At 41.5% G+C, this 19,344-nt stretch overlaps 1 protein-coding gene across 1 annotated transcript in view; it reads right to left on the minus strand.

Moving 5' to 3' along the window:
- Nucleotides 1-5,376: 5,376 nt before the first annotated feature.
- ANTXRL (ANTXR like) overlaps nt 5,377-19,344 on the minus strand; it is a gene marked incomplete at its 3' end in the record, with an annotated part of 46,798 nt that continues 32,830 nt past the window's right edge. The window contains exons 17-18 of the mRNA XM_079536447.1: nt 18,684-18,764; nt 5,377-5,601 (exon numbers count right to left, since the gene is read on the minus strand). Of these exons, the coding sequence (XP_079392573.1) occupies nt 5,377-5,601; nt 18,684-18,764 (306 nt within the window). The remainder of the gene's footprint in view (nt 5,602-18,683; nt 18,765-19,344) is intronic.

Here is a 19,344-nt window from a genome sequence, read left to right on the forward strand (position 1 = left end):
CAGGGAGGGAAAAAAATCAAATAGCATCAGAGACAGTGAGGGAGAAGGGAATTTAGGATCGGGTCCTGTGTACTTAGGCATGGCTCCTAGAAATCAGCAGTTGTGCTTGGGACACCCAACCCTGGTTGGAGACGGGTGTCTACAAAGTTTTCATGGGTATAGGATTTGCCATATAATTTGTTGTTTGCTGAAGATTTGAGCTCTAGCATCTTGCTTTAAATCTTGTTTCTATGCACTAGACTTCTCTTTTGAGATAGCAATCCTGTACATGTGTACATCCCGTTCCATCAGTGTTTGAGCACCAATTTCAATGGAATTTTGTCAGCATTTTTACCCTGCAACCTGTGATCAAGAAGAACTTACAAAAAGGAATGCCATGCCCTTGAATTAGGCAAGAATTGCAATTCTCAGGCTAGAAACAGGAAACTGAAACACAGAACATACCCTTGTTTCTAGTCACATAATGAATCGAGAGCAACCAGGCACAGACAAGCTTACTCCCTCTCAAAATGACCCTTACAATGAAATTCTCTGTAGTGTTTAACCAGTAAGCACTTTTATTGTTGATTTTGAATTCATTAAGACTACATTATGTTGGATTACAAGACTTTGGCTACATCTCCCACATTTGCATGCAGGCATTACATTTGCAGGATTTTCTTAGAAAAATGGAGCAGGCGCATAAAATGCATAAAGGTTAAATGATTATAACATGGAAGCAGCATGTCAGTTACAGAAATTTGTACCACATGTATCAATAACAAACCCACATCCCCATTTAAAACCTCTTTGTCCATCAGAAATCCATCTGGTTCCTCTGTCCCTCATCTTCTTGCCCTGGCTGTCTGTCAGCCAGCATTCCCACTGTTTCTGAAAACACACATCTTCTTTTTTTTAGAAAAAGGTTTAGTACAGTACATTGTTTTTCCCTTAAAAACAAAAACATTTCTTCTTCACAACACCCACCCACTTAAAAAAAAAGAAAAATCTATCGTGATCTCTTCAAGCACTGTTAAATGTTAGGAATCTCTATTGTATTACTGAAAGAATCAGATCACTAACAAACTTCTAAACATACTATGATGACCCTAAAATTCCCCCTTCCCCAAAACTACCGAGAACTGAAAATGCTATACTGCATTATCACACTTGCATGCATGTATCCTGAGCCACCTGTATTTATTCACCTTAAGCCCCTTTAATAAATAACTGTCCAGCAGTAACATCCAGAAGTGTGCTGTCTCCTCCAAATTAAACTCTATATTTACAGAAGTAGGGCTGTCTTCTCAGTGAAATGTTGTTTTTTTAAAAAACAAAACAAAACAAAACAAAACAACAGCAATAAAAACAGCTAACATTTAAAGAGAGAAAGCATATTACCGATCACGTTGTCTAAAGACCAACAGGAGTAAAAAGCATTAGGAGCACCAGGTGCACATGCATTTGAACTGGTACAGTTCACAAAATAATGTCATTCATTGTTGTGCTCGCTCATTCAGATGAGGAGCTGATTCTTTTTCTTTCTTTTTCTTTCTTACACTTAGGGCCGTCTGCTCTGCAGGCTACTCCCACAGATGGCAATACATGCACTGGGGTTGAAAGATGGCCATAAATATGCTTTGATCAACATGGTTCCATATCAGCTTTAAATGCATGGAGTTTCCCTCCCCACATCTTTGCACCTTGTGTCATTTAACATCTGCACTAAGTGTGAGCCAAAGGCTCCTTAAATCCTCAGTTTTTCTCTTGGATGGGGGGAAGAAATAGTTATTCACTTTTTTTGTAAGTTTCTAATGATGCAATGAGCTGGAACATACAGGGGAATCCTCCCACATGAGAACATTTCTCAGCAGTGTAAGTACTGCAGTCACAACTGCTATACATGCATACCAAAATAAACATAGTCAAATATCAAGCCAGTTGGAAGGATTTTGTCCCTTCCTTCATTTTGAGTCAGCTCTCAGCTCAGAGACATCAATGTTACTGTCTTGACATCAGTTTGCCTATGCTGATTTACACCAGGTAAGGATCAAGCTCAACAGAATGTAAAATAGCAACCAGATTCTCCTACTGCATTGTTATAGTGCCTGAGATCACTGCAAATGGCAATTTTGCTCCAAAGACAAGAAGCCTTTCCATAGCCAGTGCAGTATATTTACGGCCCCACCACTGCAAAGGCAATTCAGCCAGGTTCGCTTTCTCTTTTTCTCAAGTTACCAGCAAACTATCACCTAAACCTGCACTGCTCCCATCAGAGAAGCTTAATTTTATATAAAGAAGATGCTGGGAACTCCATTTACGCTGAATTTAATTTTCATGGTGCTTTCTGCTTTATTATGTATAGATCACCTAGAAACCCAGATCATTCCTATTCTTCATGCAATTGCATATTACGTAGAATATGTAAGCATCTTGTTTCTGCAAGACTGGCTATTGTAGCAAAGGAAGATACTTTCCTCAACCAGAACAGACAGACATATTGGAAGTTTGATTTTCTAACACTCCTGTTCTCACTGAAACTAAGTCAAATTCTACAGTAACATTAATTCAAATCTGTAACAACTCTACTGACCTATCTTCAAGATTTATATGGGAGCAAGACAATAAAGAGTATGTCTTCTGGGCTTTTTCACATCTGATCCATTTGTCACAAGTTTGAAGAGATACAAAATCTGTAAGAATTTTTTTCCTTTCAATATTCCATCATTTGTGGAATCCACCATTGTTACAATCTGATCACCACATGCTGATAAGAGACTTGGGTCTGCCCCAGTTTCACATACAGATAAGCCTCAAAGGCCATGTTTTGCTGTGGCAGGGCTGTTTTTTAATTATTATTATTATGTGCAATTTCAATTCCTAACTAGCATTTGTTGGCTTGTGATTCTTACATGGACAACATGAGATGCTATTAAGTTCAACTGCATGTTCACATTACAACAGGTCCTAGATCTAGCAAATTTGTCTCACATAGGATTCCTTAGGTAAAAAAAAAAAATGTTAACCAATGATTTCTGCTTTTAAAGCACCTTCCCCCACTTCCAGGTGCCCACCCCTCACTGGAGTCATCCAGTTCCTTCCTCTTGTGTCAAAAGTGGAGTTTCACCAGAAAAGCAGCGGAAAATTGACATAGTTTAGTTTCACCTTTCAGCTGAAAGAAAAGGAGGTAAGTGATGACTGTGTTGCCTTTCCATTCATGGGAATGCCACTCTGAACAGTTTTTGTAAAGGAAGAGAAACCAAATATAAAAACCTACACAGTTCCCACACACACAGACACATACACACTTACACACACTTCTCCTCCAAAGAGAAATCCATTCTTATGGACCACATTTTGCAAACCCTATTCAAGTGACCAAAAAAAATGAGGATTAAGTGCATCCTTTCTCCTTTCTAATCATGATATAGTCACAGGTCAGCAAAGTAGTGGGCATAGGGATGTTCCTCTTGACCTGCAGGACATTTCAATGCATGCAGAAATGCTTTGCTGGCTGAATGTGGAACAGTTCCAAGGCCAGCTGACAACCATGAGTGTGATTCCACTACCTGCACCAATATACATGAGGTAAGGGCATAACTCAAGAGAGCAAAGCAGTGCAAGAAGAGAAAGAGGCTCTGTGGTTCTTCTGAGTTTGACAGCCTCAGCTGCATACACACGGCATGTCACAGTGATCAACACGGACCCATGAGAGCTTGGTATGTTGTTCTGCAAGTGGGACTTCCACTGGCAATAGTAAGCCTGATTCCTGTTTGCAACAGGACATTTATACGTCTGTAAAATCTGCATAACAAGGCCTTAAATCTGGAGCAGCCACATGATACAGTTAGTGCTTTAGCGTGGATTTCTATGCCAATAACCAGTGTGATGTGCTACACACCCCCACCTACACACAGATGGTGAGATAGATATATGCAGAGTCATAATGCAACATAAGCATTATTTCTACAGATATCCTAACAACATAGCTAGTGACTAAGCTAACCAGCATAGGGATCTGCAGCCACCCTTTCCAATACCATGTGATAGATGCTGGTAGAGAAAAGCAAGCTCAGGTGTAACACTGATTCACTAGGGAATGATCTGGGATCAACCCATACAGTTATCGCTTAGCGAACACAATTCATGGGCTGCCCCACAGTCCCGCGTCAAACTCCTACCTGTACAGTGATGGTGGAGGTGCCCACATCACTTTCTGATGACACACAGAATTGAGGTCAAGAGCAAACAGTCAGTGGTTGGAAATCCTCCAGACAAACATTATAGAAGAGGGGGGAAAAGGCTAACTCTGACACTTCCCACCGTGCCTCTCTTGACCATAGGTAGACTGCAAGGGTAGATTATTGGGATCCAGGCTGTCTAAAGAAAGCCTCTCAGAAGGATTCATCTTTGAATCACAAAATGACCCTGTTCTGCTTGGCAGTAAGACTGAAAGGAAATTTCTCCGTGATTAAACAGCAATGGAATCAGTCCACCAATGCTCCTGATTTATGTAACATACAGTTTGCATATGGTAGCATTCATGCTCAAATTACACATTTTTGTTCAATTTTGAAGTGTTTTCTATGAATGAAAACAAAATAACTAGCCAAAAAGTTCACTGGAATTCTTCTGAACTTTGGACAACATTGAACCCAGGTCTTGTCCGGGGTTTGGATTTCTGAACCAAAATCTGGCCTTCAGTGACTAACCTACACAACCGGATCTAAACATATTCAGACATGGCAGATTCAAAACTAATTTTGTCAGGAGACGGACACCCCTCTTCTATGCTAAATTAATGGCACACAGTCTCATTTTACCTTATTATTGTTATAGCCTCCTTAGAAACTTTCACGGAAGTTCCACCAGCAGAACTAAAGGCAGAAATTATCTTTGTACTCATTGTTCCATGTTAACATCTGGATGCAGTACTGTTGGGGGAAAGAATACAAATGCTTCAATGAACTATGTTTAATCAACTTGCAGGTGGCAGCTATCAAAACAACAGATGCATGTGTATCCAGCTAAAGTTACTAATGTATGATCTGACATACCAAGTCAGACAAATGTCACATGTAAATAGATCTTGAAACGTATACAAACAAAAGCTGCTACTGCTACTGTATCTAGCTGATACATTTTGGTTTTTTTGTGTACCCCATAGCTCTGAATCTATCCACTGAATGCTTACTCAGCACGTGTGGTATAAATATATTCATACACTAAAACTGACACTTGGTAATTTCTTTTTTTTTCTTCTTCTTTTTTTTTTTTTTTTTTTTTCTTTTGCTGACCAGCAACAAATTCTGTTATCTTTAACTGTAAACCAATACTCAATAAATATGCCGTGTTCAGCAAAGAGACGTGTTTTGCCACTCAGGATTTTGCTGCGCTCTAAGCCATGGGCTGTGGGGGTGGCCGTGAAGGGGGAGGTCCAGGAGGGGCTCGGGATGGGGGTGGCCCAGGAGGTGGCTGCCTGGAGGGGGGCTGCAGAGACACAGGAGGAGAAGGACTCCTTGGAGCATGGTTGACGTTGTCCCGTCGTGGCAGCTTTGGTGGTGGGTTGTAAGGCGCAGAGGTCCCATCTGATTTTACCCGAGTGAAGTTTATGCATCTCCCCTGGAGGTAAAAGAAAAATTCATTATTCATAAAAAGCATGTGTTTTGATTCAGCAGCAGCTAGCTAAAAGGGCTGTAATCAGAGGGGCAGGATGCGCTTATAGATCTTCATCCAGTGTCATTCAATGGGTCCCTAGACATGACATTCAAGCCTTGCTGTATTAAAGATCAGTACTACAAACAAATGCCTTCTGTGTGTTTCAGAGTTTCTGCCTATGGAAAATAGCCTAGGACTGGTTTAAACCAAAAAGGAGCCCTGTGTGATTTTGCTGACATGCACTCTTTGATATTACAGCCATGCAGAACATGGCTACTGTCATAGCTCCACCACAAAGTACTGCCTGCCTGTTGAGTTCCCTTACTGATAAAGCTGTGCTGGAAAAAACTCACAGGAGAAACAGGATTATACCTGAGGAACAACATTAGCAAAGACACCACCTGTAGCCTTCCTTTTCATAGAGATGCTAGCCTAGATGGTGGCCGTACCTCCAAAACTATGCAGAGATATTACACTCTCTTCTGTGCTCCAAATGTAGATATGGCTTCCTTATTGTCCTCATAAAAGCCTACTAGGTGTGGGACAATGGATTTTCACCAAACAAGTTGCAGGCAGGAAGAGAGACAAGACCCTAAAGACAGCCTCACCTTTCCTCTGGGGAGTAGCTAGAGCAATCTCAATCAGACACCAGGACCTCACCTCTCTGCTCTACTTGCTCCTCCCCATGGTCACCATGTTTTGTTACGAAACAGCCCACTGTCATTGTGGAAGCCTCATGAAACCCTGCAGATGCAAACTTGTGTGCAGAGATGCAATGCTTGGCATCTCCATACCCATCTCTTCACCTGGAGAAGTGGGAGGAGATGCTTAGGCAACAATCCAGATGCCACAAGCTTGGCAGAAGCCTGGAATTCAGAAAGACCTTTCATCATCACATACAAGGGCTGAAGGTGAAGACAGTCTTAAAATGAAGGAGTTACACTGCCAACAGCCTATTCACAGGAGCCTTCAAATGTCTGATGTAACAAACTGGCTAATCCCATTAGCCTCAACCCCATAATTTCAGTAGAGTAGCTCTTAACAGCCCTTCAGATATTGAACAGAGGTCATTCACAGCTTCTATGCAATTATCAGAAGCACAAGAGGCTATGCTTTTTTTTTCTCATCTTTATGGGATGTGGTTTCCATACAGATAACTGTGGGCTGGACAGTACCCAGCCATTAGTGATGAACCCCATTTGCCAGCACTTCTTCTTTTGTTCAGCATGCCTGGTTTTGTTCCATGCAGCAACCATCCTCATACAAATGCCCTCTACAGTTTATCACGGTGGGGAACATTACCTATTTTTCTCTTTCCAGGACAAACACTGCATGGGGAAAAGCACAAAAGCAGTTTGATACATCAGGAAGTATCTATTCCAGAAGGCAGCTTTCCTACATAATTTTCAAAGACATGCAAAGCCATGATACTGGGCTGAGGTTTAGGTTGCATGTTGGGTCCAACAAAGCAAATTCAGCTCAAAGGTATATGAATTCCCCTCAAGTAGAACTCAGGATTCCTTCAGAGTTAAGCAGCTGTAGACTGTGATCTCTGAAGCTATATAAGATTGTGATAAAAAAGGAGATACAAGAGTCCATTGACAGGGACAGATCACTCTGGCTCAGTGCTGCCTGGCACAAGGAAACACCAAAGGTGTTCAGGGAATGGGCTGAGTTTCTCTGGCAACTTCACAAGTCACAATTTCCAGTGGAATCCAGGCTAAGGCCATCACAGCTGAGCCACATCTATTTGTTTTGTTAGGAGACTTACAATGCCTGTATCTTGGTTTGTGAAACTACTTTAGTAGTTTACTTTAAAAGGAAGAGAATCTTTTTAGTACATGACTTCTCTGTAGAAAGGCAAACAGAGCTACTTCTGCTATGCATCAAGGGAAGCTTATGCAAGCCTCAGGGAGCTCAGAAAATGATTCAACGAATGTACTAACGCCCAAATGGTACCACCCTACCCTTACTTGGACTGGATGGCTAAGGGCTTCAGGGCTCAGCTGCAGCCAATAGCTAACTGAATGGATGTGTTGTTGCCTGTACATAAGACGTATTCAGTCCAAGTTTTCACCATCACAAATTCACTACTACACTTAAACAGCCACCTCAATAAGTGGGATAAAATCCTCCTTCTGAAAAAGCAGGCTTGTTAAAACAGACTTTGCTTACGAGCCTGGTTCAAGGCAACACTGTGCTGGGGCCAGATGCATGGAGGCATCAATGGGCAAAAGCCTGCTTCTTGGCAGCTTCTGCAAAGATACACAGCTGAATCAAGAAACTCACAGGTCAGTGCTTTGCTCTACTGTCACCCAACTCAAGTCCTTCCCAGCACTGCAGCAAATGGCCATCCTTGTCAGCCTATAATTGACATTTGTCTTCTGCTGTGCTCACTTTGAAAATCAGCAGTATTTACTGATAGGCAATGAATGATACAGATTAATTTAATAGCTGTACTGCTATACATTTAAGAAAATTCAGCCTTGATTTTATGAGCTTACGAATTTAGAATGGCAAAATAATCACTTAAGGAAAAAAAAAAAAAAAAAAAAGAAGTCAGAGGCATTCAGATAAGATTCAGGATATGGAGATGGAAAAAAAAAGAAAACAGAACAATTTCCCAGAACAAATGCAAAGATGCAAACCCAGCACTAGCGCTTTTGCCTACCAGCCTTTGCTGCCTCTGTTGTCTTTTTCCCAAACATCAATTCCAAATATATTCATAGTCTATAATCAAAGGGGATCCCATAAATCTGTTTGCATTACTTTCACTTCACTTAAAGTGATAGGCGACGTCAAGCTGCTGCCAGTTTCTGCCACACTCACTGATTTGTCAGACAGATGGGTAATTTAAAGGCCATGCGCTGCATTGTGTCAGGAAAAATACGGTTGGGTTGGGAGAGTCTGACAGATAGAGGCTTGTCTGATCGATGTATGCATTGTGACACTTCCTCACGAAAGATCATTGGTGTTAGCCTACAATCTCTTACATCAAAGACTTCTGGTGAATACTGGAGCAAATCCTCCTGAGCACTTCAAGCAGCCATTGATAAATCGAGGCTGAACTCGTAGCCAGAGTTAGGATTAACAGCCCAAAGGGAAAGGGGGGAACAAATGACAATAAATCCTAAGTCAGTTCTAACTTCTCTGGTGTATTTCATCAAAGGATTTCCAGGTTGCAGAATTAAGCCCCGCACTCGTCACACTTTCCAAACAACAAAATGCCACAGCAATTCTTTTGCCTCATGGGCATGTCCCTCTGGGATTACCTTCATAAAAAAATTGTGACGGTTTCTTAAATAAATAAGCTGCTACTTAAAGCAGCTACAAAATTCTTAATACTCTGTGTCTGAAAAGATTAAGTAATCTCTCCAAACACATTTGAAGGCTCTTGAAACACAGAAATCAGACAGAACAGACAGGACAGAAATATTTAGACGTTATTCCAAAAGTATCCTGCTCACTGATCTCTGCTGTCCTTGCATGAAGGATTAACAGCAATCAAAAGCCACCATTGCATTAGTAGCAGTAACAGGATTTTTTTTTCCCAGAAGCATGTTATACACCAAGTGCTTCAGAAAGGGCTCAGAGCTGCACAGTGCAGGAACACCACAGTGATCTCCAGCACAACAGCTGTCAGTAGCTGCCTTATTGTTTTCTAGGAAGCAGATGATCTGTGTAAATCCAGTTCTGTCTGGTTTCAGCCCCTCTCCTAGCAGAACATCCCTCAGATGGTGCGACCCGTCCCGCTTACTGTCATTCAGGCTCCAACCGAAGGTCAGCGCAGCGCCATATGGAGTTACGCCCTTGCTTCAGCTCACATCTGCACAGTCTTCCTAATGCACAATTATTTTGCCTCCCCATATGTCCATCTACTTGTTAGGCTCTTGTTACGCTGCTTGCCAAACTGGCTTTTCAAAAAGCACAAATACTGAAGCAGCGGGATCTGCCCTTGCCCTGATTCCAGCTTTTATCCCAGTGTAACAATCACATGTGCAATTCAGACACTTTGTACTTCTAGGCAATGCCTCCTCGACCACCTAGGATGTGCTTTTGTGTGTGGTTTGTGGGGGGAAGGAAGGGAGGAACCTCTTGAAAGTCACTGAATCTTTTTTCTGGGCTAATTTCTTCACAGAGCTTAGTACAATGTTTCCCAGCACTTGTTGCCCAGAAGTCCTTAGTTACTACTCCACAAGTTTTTGAGAGAAAGGATCCATACAATTCACAATATCATGGGCATGTCTCCACACCCATGGTACAAAGAACACCCCAGAAAAAGTATTTCAAAAATCCAACCCATCTGCCCATCGCTGTCACTTTTCCCTGTTTCAAGTAAAACTTGGGTATTTATTTAATAAAAAATCAAATCCAGTTTCATCTTTCTGCACATTGGAATGGTTGTACATGCTAAGGTCAGTCTGTTTCTTCTTTTTAGCTGTGTTAGTTGACCCAATAGAAGATATCATTCCCATTACAAATTTTACTTGAGCTTTCATTCACCCATATTTTTCCTTATGGAATCTCTGCGCCCCAGTTTTAACTAGCAGAGAGGGATGGTACCTGACTGAAAAAGAATTAGCACCAATTAAATAATTTATAGAGACTTCTAGGTCTTTGATTGTGGAAAAACATGAATCTTGCCTTTTAGCTTGAGTTGAAAAATCATTCCTTCAGAGATTAGAGGTCCTCACATTGTTGTCCAAAGCACAAGATCATGAAATTAAATACATATATATATATACATATATACACACATACACAGATCTGGTTTGTTAGCATTTACCATCACTTCTTAAGCGTCTACCAATGCAAAAGCAGAGTTCTAGATCTCAGCAGAATAGTTTGTATGTTTGCTGAAAATCTAAGTGAGAAAAGCCTAGTAAAGATAAAAGGAATGCTAAAACTTCGAATCTGAGACAAAAGATGCTGAAGAGCTAGCATGTATGGAGAGTCAGTCAGTTTAGCTAACTGAAGGCTTTAACCCAAAGACTGAGAAACCAACAGGCTGTACACCTTTAAAGTCAATCACTTTTGTAAAAGTTGAATTTTGGAAAAAAATTGAGGATCAGAAACAAGGTCTTTTTACTCCATTTATGAACGAGGCAGATTATGGAGGGTCATTTTATAGAGACAGAGCCAAAGCAGGGAGGTACAGAGCCCCCACTACTTGAGTCCACTGGCAAGTATCAGGATTAGCAACTGGCTCCTCAGCAGCCAGGACCTATGGGAAGCAGCCTGTGCCAAAACCTTCCTTGCACTGCAGTGCTTCATGTTGACTGTGTGCTGAACATGTCACGGCTCGTTAAAACCTTCATGGATTTCCTGGGAATTGCACTGATTACCCTGCAGCATGCAGTCTAGAAATTAGTGAGCCAATGAAATGACTTGTCATATAAAACCCAAGCCTGCCTGGTTTTCAGGCCCAGTCTAGTAACTTTTAATAATCCCTACTTTTACATTTGGGACTGAGACACTGTTTTTGTGTTAAAAAATGAAATACTGGAAAAGTCTGAGATTCCTGTATCAGCAGTGTGGTGGCTGGTCATGTTTTCAGTTCAATAAATATATAATATATAATTATTTTCTAATTATAATGAATGGCAATCATTAAAATTTAATTGTTATGTAACACTGTGATTATTCCATCAATTATTGATGTTTAATTTATAAACTTGTAATTATTTCTTTTTATATATAGCCATTTCCAGCTATTAGGTCTCAAAACAAAACAATATAATTACCATAAAATATTTGTTTTTATGGGAGTTTGGCTCTTTAAACATCTTCCAGTTGGACAGGTCCTCTCCTTTCAGTGACAATTTTCTGGGGATATATTTGGCAATTCAGAATTGCTGTCAATCAAGTAATATGAACCAGTCAGAGAAAATGGGGTTTACTGAATAGAAGAGAATTTTAGAAGTAAGATTCCATAAAGCAGGGGTGAACAACAATGAAAATACAGTTTTCTTCAGTATTGCTTTTAAAAAGGAGATGCATTCCCTCCATTTCTTAATTGAGTGTATTATCTGGCATCTTTAGATATGAACTAGTTAGACTTCTGGTCCCTCCTTTAGTGATGGAGCTATTGGAAGAAAAGAAAATCAGCATGCTGTGGGTGATAAATCACTCATACGCTAACAGTGAGCTCCCTATAATGGCTATAAGTACATTCAATAAATTGAAAATTAAACAAGATGAATGCAAAATACACAAAGAAGATCCAAGAGGAAGCAGCAAACTGCTTACAGCCCAGCTGGATGTGCACATCGGTAGACACTGTTTCTCAGCTCATAGTCCCACTCGTACATGGCACCTCTTAAAGTCAGGGATGGGTCCTCTGGGAACAATCTATTATGTTTAAATAATAGATTGAAATAGATAGAAAACAGAATCAGCCAGTTCTAGGAATTGGATGGAGGAAAAGCTGAGCCAGGGAAATTGGCCCTTTTCAGCTAGACTCAGGGTCCATCAGCAAAATAAACTTCATGCTGAACACATCCCTACAACCCAACTGTCATATGCCTGTTACCACTTATCCAGCTTAGGCACAGAAGGAAAGGACAACACAGCAGGTGACATGGAGTATCCATCCCAGTAATGAAGACAGGGCTATTTAAATAATTTGTATCACACTCCATTCAGCAGGGAGCTGCATGTTTTTTCTAGCTCTGTCTTAGCAATAAAATGCAGCAGTGGGCTACAGACACCTCCTGAAAGAAGGGCCAGAGTCACAAGATTTCTTGCAGGAATGCACAAAACATCACATGTCTTGGACCTTGCTGAGGTTGTGGCTGAAGTAACTCCAAGTGCAGACCATACAGCCTGTTGGTTCTGAGGACAGAAATGGTTTCTGTGACAGAAATTGGTGACATTAAGCATAAACAAAGTAACGCGCCATCAGTCATATTTGATGCTCACTCCCAGCCTCCAAGTATAGCTACACCAGACCAAACCTCACTCAAACCTGACAGAAATATCTTGCTTAAGTCAAACCTAAACCTGCATTCATGATGCACAATCTACTTCTTTGCTTTGATGGATAAAGCTCCTGGCGGGGAGGAAGTGAGAAGACACTGCTCACCTACCCAAGGTCAGGCAGCAACCCGGGGAAGGAACTGGTGTATACAAGTTCAGGACTCGTGACTCACATCCCTTATTTCAACCACAGTACCACACATTTCCACATTTGTATGCTGACAATACAAGAATGTGGTTCAAGGGAAAAAACAGTGGTTGGTTTGCAAAAGATTTTTCTTTTTTCCTTGGCATTTTCAAGGAAAAGGAGGCTGCATTTCTACATCACCTAGAGCAGAGAGGGCTTTGGAGCATAGCAATTAGGGCAGCAAACATTCACTGGGTGCAACAGGCTTAAACTTGAGGTACTGGTGGGTTACTGGGAGGAGGAAAGGAGACCACGAAGGACCATAACTGGTCTTGTTCAAACTGTATTTAAGTGTCATCATGCTTTCCAGGGTGAACTGTTTGATTGTCTCTGCAGGAGCTAGCTGGGATTGTGGTATGCACAGAAGAAGAGCACGAGGCTCTTTACGCGCCTACAGTATAGAGTAATGCTGGAGACTCAGCTTTCTGGTGAAAACGGCTATTAATTTTCCTTGTTCTAACCAGAAACATAAGATTTTGGCCCACCACAAAGAAAAACCATCTCATATGTTCTCAGGTTGGGTAGTGCATCTGTACTATCCATGTATAATAGCAGTGATTATAGATTTTCTTCTGTTACCACAAAAGGAACCATGTAGATTATACAAGAATGGAGGCATCCAGAATTACAGCTCCTCTGTAGACGGCAGAGATGCAACATCTTTTCATCTTTAGTTAACATTCAGTACAATAAACTTAGTATGAACAGTAACATTAATATGTTATCTTACAGAGTGCTTACACTGAGGAAGGTTACTACTCATTCTTCACATAGAGAAATGGATTCCCACACAAAAACCAGAAGTACGTAAGCAGAGCACTATGGAAGGCTTGTTAGATAAAGTTTTGGACTATTACCCAACTCAGAAGACAGTGAAGTGTGTACATTTCCCTGAAGTCCAAAAGAAAGAAGATAGCAGGTTCAGCATTGATCCAAGGGTCCTGCCAAGAAACAACTAAATGCATTGGCCATGGCAGATCTCTTCAGGTGCACATGACCATCTCTGGCATACTCAAAGTGGCAACAGGAGCACAGTCTCACTCTCTTGGAACTTAATCTGTATCAGTGGGGAGCTAGAGTACAACAGACGAGAAGTGACTTACATTAGCTACAGCTAAGATCTCTGAAGTTGCAGCTCAGTTTCTAAACCCCAAAGCCAATCCTTCTGCATTCTGTTGTGCAGCTCACGCTAAGTAGCACCAGCAGTTGGCATCTACAGCCCTTCTTCAGAAAAGTGTCTTGTGGCTGTTGCTGAGTGTGCTGCAGGCTCCCAAAGCCCTGAACACAGTTATCCCTTGGGGGCCACATCTGCCCACAGAGCCAATTTGCAAACCCTTCTTCCGTGTCAGAAATAATAAGATCCTGGCAAAAGAGAAGTAGTGCCAGTATGTGGGCTTCTTGCAGGATAGGAAACTCATTAGTCACTGATTACGTTTCCAGCTGCAGTGCTTGGCACATCCTGGGAACTGAGCATTAGGATACTGGCCAAGGAGATATTTTTTCTCCCATATCATGCCCGTTATAGTAGGAATGAACCTTACAAATAGTGGTCTCCTTTGCTAAAAGAGAAAGAAAAATCACACAATGGCTACATGCATCTCATTTTCATCAAAAGCGACCAAGTGAGAACGTCTACTATGGCAGGCAGTGACCCCGTCTCTTTAATTATTCACCAGCTTATGAAGATAATTGGCTCCAGAAAGGTTAAGCAAAGAAATAAAAACTCAGAACAAGTCAGAAGCCTGACACATATGACCTGAAGGTGCTCAGTGCTGCTTTTCCAGCACCCCTGCAGCTTTGGGTGATTACAGTGCAGCTCCAAGCTGCAGGGAACCTGCTAAAGGCTGCTGCTTGGTCTTGGAGAGAAGGAATTAACATGAGCTCCAACTAGTGCTGGCACAAGGACAGCTCATGTGGAGTGACAGGGGTGCTGCCATCCCAGTGGGCTGTTCACAAACCAATGACCAGCCAGAAAGTAATGACAAATCATGAATGTAGACAGAATTCTCATGATTCTGCAGTTGGGAAAACTAAGCACATAGGTATCATGATCAGCATTATAAAGAGTTGCTCAAAATTTGTCAATAAATGGATGTTCTGGGTATCAAACACACCAGCTTTAGAATGACTGCTTTAAAAGAGACACAAAAAATAAGGAACTCAAATACTCCTCCTAATTTCAAAGGCTACTGTTCAGAATTGCATCTACCACAACTTATTCAAAGTCATCATTCAAAGCACCCATCAATGCAGAGAATCAATGCAGAGAACTTGAAAGGACAGAAGTCCTGTTTTCCAGCACAACTGGCAGCTCGTAGTTACTGCAATTTTTGGCTTTAGCACTTCCTTTTTACCTTTACTTCTGGGGGGCAAAAGGGGAAAAAGCTGCAATTTTTGTATCGTAGTCTGCTTCAAGTGCCTTTCCCCAAAAAAGGCTTTGCATGTGCTAACCAAAGGTTAGAACTGGTCAAGCATTGTTTTTTCTAGGTAGTTTTTTGAGTATACAAGGATGACAGTAACATCAAAACCATGTCTACATTCTCACTCCTCTCTAGGTAATTTTCAGTGACAAAAATGAGATTGCTTTCTAAAGCTTTAAAAAAACAAGAGCAATTCTGTAGGGAGGTTGGGGGGAACAGTATCATTTTTTAGCTGTGGTTTTTGGTAAACCAAGCTGCTGAGAATTTCCTGTGACAGCATGTGCTGAAATGCAAAAAGAAATGGATTTGCTGAAAGCAGCAACTAAAGAGGTCATTTGTAAGAAACATCTCACCTTCCTCTCCATGCATCTTTGGGCTTTTAATATTTACTTGCTGGCACTGGTAACAACCTCACTTTTGATCCATGACTTCTGGTGCTCTAAGCACCTGGGGGAGGAAGGGAAGGGCAGCAGCCTTGGGGTGAACGAGCCCTATGGGATCCCTCTCTGCAACCCTAGCACAAGTGCCCGTTGGGAACTGCCAAACTCCAGCTGCCCAAAGGGCACCAAGGGGCTTTTTGCACGAGGCACAGTGCAGTGGGTACCATGCTTGTATTTCTACAAGTATTTTTCAGGAAAAAAAGCTCTGAAACCCAGGTGTTTCAAAGGATGAAAGATTGCTTTTCAAATCTTTTAAAGAGTGCTTTAATGTCAAAACATTCCTCGTCATACCCTGTCCAAAAAAGCTCTGTGATTTTTTTTCTCCCTCAACTGTGGATGTTTTCATCATAATATTTAATGAAAATAAAACAATAAAAACAATTCAGCCCTACTTTTTACTAATAGAGAAAGCTAATGTGCCCAGCTGAGCTAAAACAAGTGTAAAATAGCATTTTTAATTGGGGGTACACTGAATAAAGTTCAGAGAATGTTAACTTTGGTGAGTTATCTTGTTCCAAAAATTACATTTCCGGTAATCCTTGAAAATGTAAAGATAATTTAATTGATTTTTGGATATTCAGAAATAGGAATATTCCATATTACGAATGCAAAGGCCAGTCCCCAAAACACTGTGGCTTTTTTGCCTTCTGAACTTCAAGTTTTCCTGAATAGAGACCTTCACAAATTCCTTTTCTTAAAAAAAAAAAAAAAAGAAAAAAAGAAAAAAAGGAAAAAAGCATGCACCTCCTTGCCAGAAAAAAAAAAATCCACAATCTAAACAACAGCAAAACAAACATACAAAAACAAGCCAGAAAACAAAACCCTGCAAAAACAGCAACGGTGCAATCTCTCTGGCCCCTGGATGGTGCGTTTGGAAGAATACCACGCAACAAGGCACTATGCCTCCAGAACTACCAGCAGAAACCCAATGCTTATTGGCTGCTGTCAACACATCTGGGAAGCAGTGCCTTGTTCTCTCTTGGGCTCTGACGGCTGCCCAGCTCCTCCAGCTCCATGTAGTCAGAGCTGTCCATGCAGCCAGGTCACTCATAGCACTGACCTCCTTTAGCCAGGACTTACGCATGCAAGTATACATGTTATGTTTTATGTATATTATGATTTTTGAAATTGTTTCAAGGGGAAATTTAGATTAAATATAAGGAAGGAGTTTTTTACAGTATGGATGCTGAGGCACTGGCACAGGTTGCCCAGAGAGATGGCAGATGCCCCATCCCTGTTAACATTCAAGGATGGGCTCTGAGCTCCTGACCGAGCTGTAGGTGTTCCTGTTCACCGCAGAGGAGGTGGACCAGATGACCCTTTAGGGTCCCTTCCAACTCAAATGATTTTATGATTTATTTACATATTCCTTCCTCACCAAAAGCCAGTCTCAAACTCAATTTTCACCAAGGAATTGCTACTGGAAAAGTCGACAGAACAATCCATAATAACCTTGTTCTTCTCTGTGCTAGATTCTCTCCATGAAACACAGGCCTGTAATATCCTTTATTTATACATCAGAGTGATGGCCAGTCATTTTCTTGTTTCCCTTTCAAAATTCTTCAGCTTTAGTTAATTTCACAGACCAGGGAACAGATTATCTCATTTTTCCACTGAATCTGGCTCAATAGGATTCTTTCCACCCTATTTCCCAGATGTACATTTGATTTTCTAATGTTTGCCCCGATACAATAATCCTTCAGCTTGCTCTGTTTTACACAGCCCCTTTTGAGTCCCTCATCCTCCCTGCAGCAGGGCTGGAGGGGCAAGTAACTGAGCATCCCTGTTCTGAGCCAGCCCCTGCATGTTTCACGGCCGCACAGGATAACAGAGGCTCTGTTGTGCTCTGCACCCATAGAAATGTACTCGCCAAGCCAGGAAAAGGCAGGGGATAGATACGTAGTATACAATGTTAGTGCTATCAAAATACAGCTGGGCCTAAAGAGCCTATTCAGAAGCTCCAGATCGTGCTTAAAAAATAAATAAGGTGTCTCAAGCACAGCTGCCCTGAAAATGCAGCTTGGTGAAAGAAGTTAAAAGGCCATTTTACAAAGTAGTATGGGAAGCTGAGCTTGTCCTTTACACACCAAAAGAAAAAGACTGAAGTTTAAATACTGATAAAATGTAGAGATTCTGGCAGAGAGGGGCTATAGGGCAGGGGAGAAAGATACTGCCATCTCTGCTTGGAACTTGCATGTCAAAGCTCCCCCACAGAAAGCCAAATGTGAAGGTGAAACAGAGAGGCAGCAGCACTCAACTCCCTTGAAGTTGTACATCTGCAGTAACAGAACAGACAACAGGAAGCTCCTAGTACTGCAGTGGAGTGGACTTCTGTAGCTCAGAGGCACAAATTCCTTGCTTCCTCCAATGAAGAATCAATTCCTGACCTGCATTTGAGTTTACCAAGGCAGGAAAATACCCTATGCCTCCACACAGGTCATGAGGAAGCGATGCATCTCTGCACAGAGCTCTAAGGAAATTATATTTTCCATTAACTTTGCTAGAGTTTGTTTCTTCGTCACCTGCTAATGTGAGAAATTATGAACAATACAATCACTTAACGCTATTATTAAAGCTGAAAAGTGATTATCCCTCCTACCCAACATCAGAAAAATAATGTTGCAACGTTACTACTACATATTAAATTCAAAAATGCTAGTTTTGAGTTTACAAAGATCTTTTCCTTTGACTCCATCACATGCTCCCAAGAAAGCAAGGCTAAGAACTTACAGTGCTGAAAAAGACAGAGACGCAACTGCAACTGGCCAGCTTCTACCTCAGTCTGCTCAAATCATCACAGTGAAGATGTTGTTGACCAGTTGGGGGAATAATTTTAAATAGATGCCACTGCAAACATTTCAGCTCATTTCTGTTTCTCATGACAAAATTTTAGCCTCAAGGTTATGTAAAAAGGAGACAAGCTTGCAAAAAAAAGAAAAAATAAAAAGAAGCAAGGCAAGGGACAGAGCATTGCTGCTGCTAACAGAGCAATGACATGGCAGTGTGTTTATGATACCTTACCTTATCCCCTGGCTGTGGTCTCATAAGAGAGACTTGATCGTAGCCTCGCCGAACCAAAGCCCACAGTGCATCAAGTTTGCCCTGGAATAAAAAGCATCTGACATAACCAAGAAATCTTAGGAGAACGTGACAAAATTAAACTATAGCTGAGTAGATGCAGCCTTTCTGCATCAAACTGCATGAAAATTGCTCCTGTGTCCTTGTCCTGTTGGACAGCCAGAACAGAGACTCAGAGCAGTAATGTGGACCTTATAACCAAGGGGGACAAACTCACTCTGCTCAAAATGCGATGACTGTAGCCTAAACAGCTCCACAGAGGCACAATTAGGAGCTACGTTAACAAAAGGCAGAAAAATGAATACCTACTGAACTGGATAAACAGCCACAAGACCTAGGCTGGCATCACTCACAGGTACTTTCCAGTCAATAAATTCAAGTGCTGTTAAACCCATCTGAGAACCATACACAGCAGGATGGGGAGGAGGGGGTCTCATTCTGCACACACAAAACACTGGTTTGGGATTTGGCCACAAGTTTCTGGGATAAGCGTGGTATGTTACTGCCTTCACCAGCACAAGCCCTCTAGCTTCCTTGGCTGTAAGCTGAGATAACAGCTATGGGGTTGTGTGAGGATACATAGGTTAGAGATGGGAAGACATCA

Source organism: Tetrao urogallus (genome assembly GCF_951394365.1).
Source record: "Tetrao urogallus genome assembly, chromosome: 5".
NCBI classification, from domain to species: domain Eukaryota; kingdom Metazoa; phylum Chordata; class Aves; order Galliformes; family Phasianidae; genus Tetrao; species Tetrao urogallus.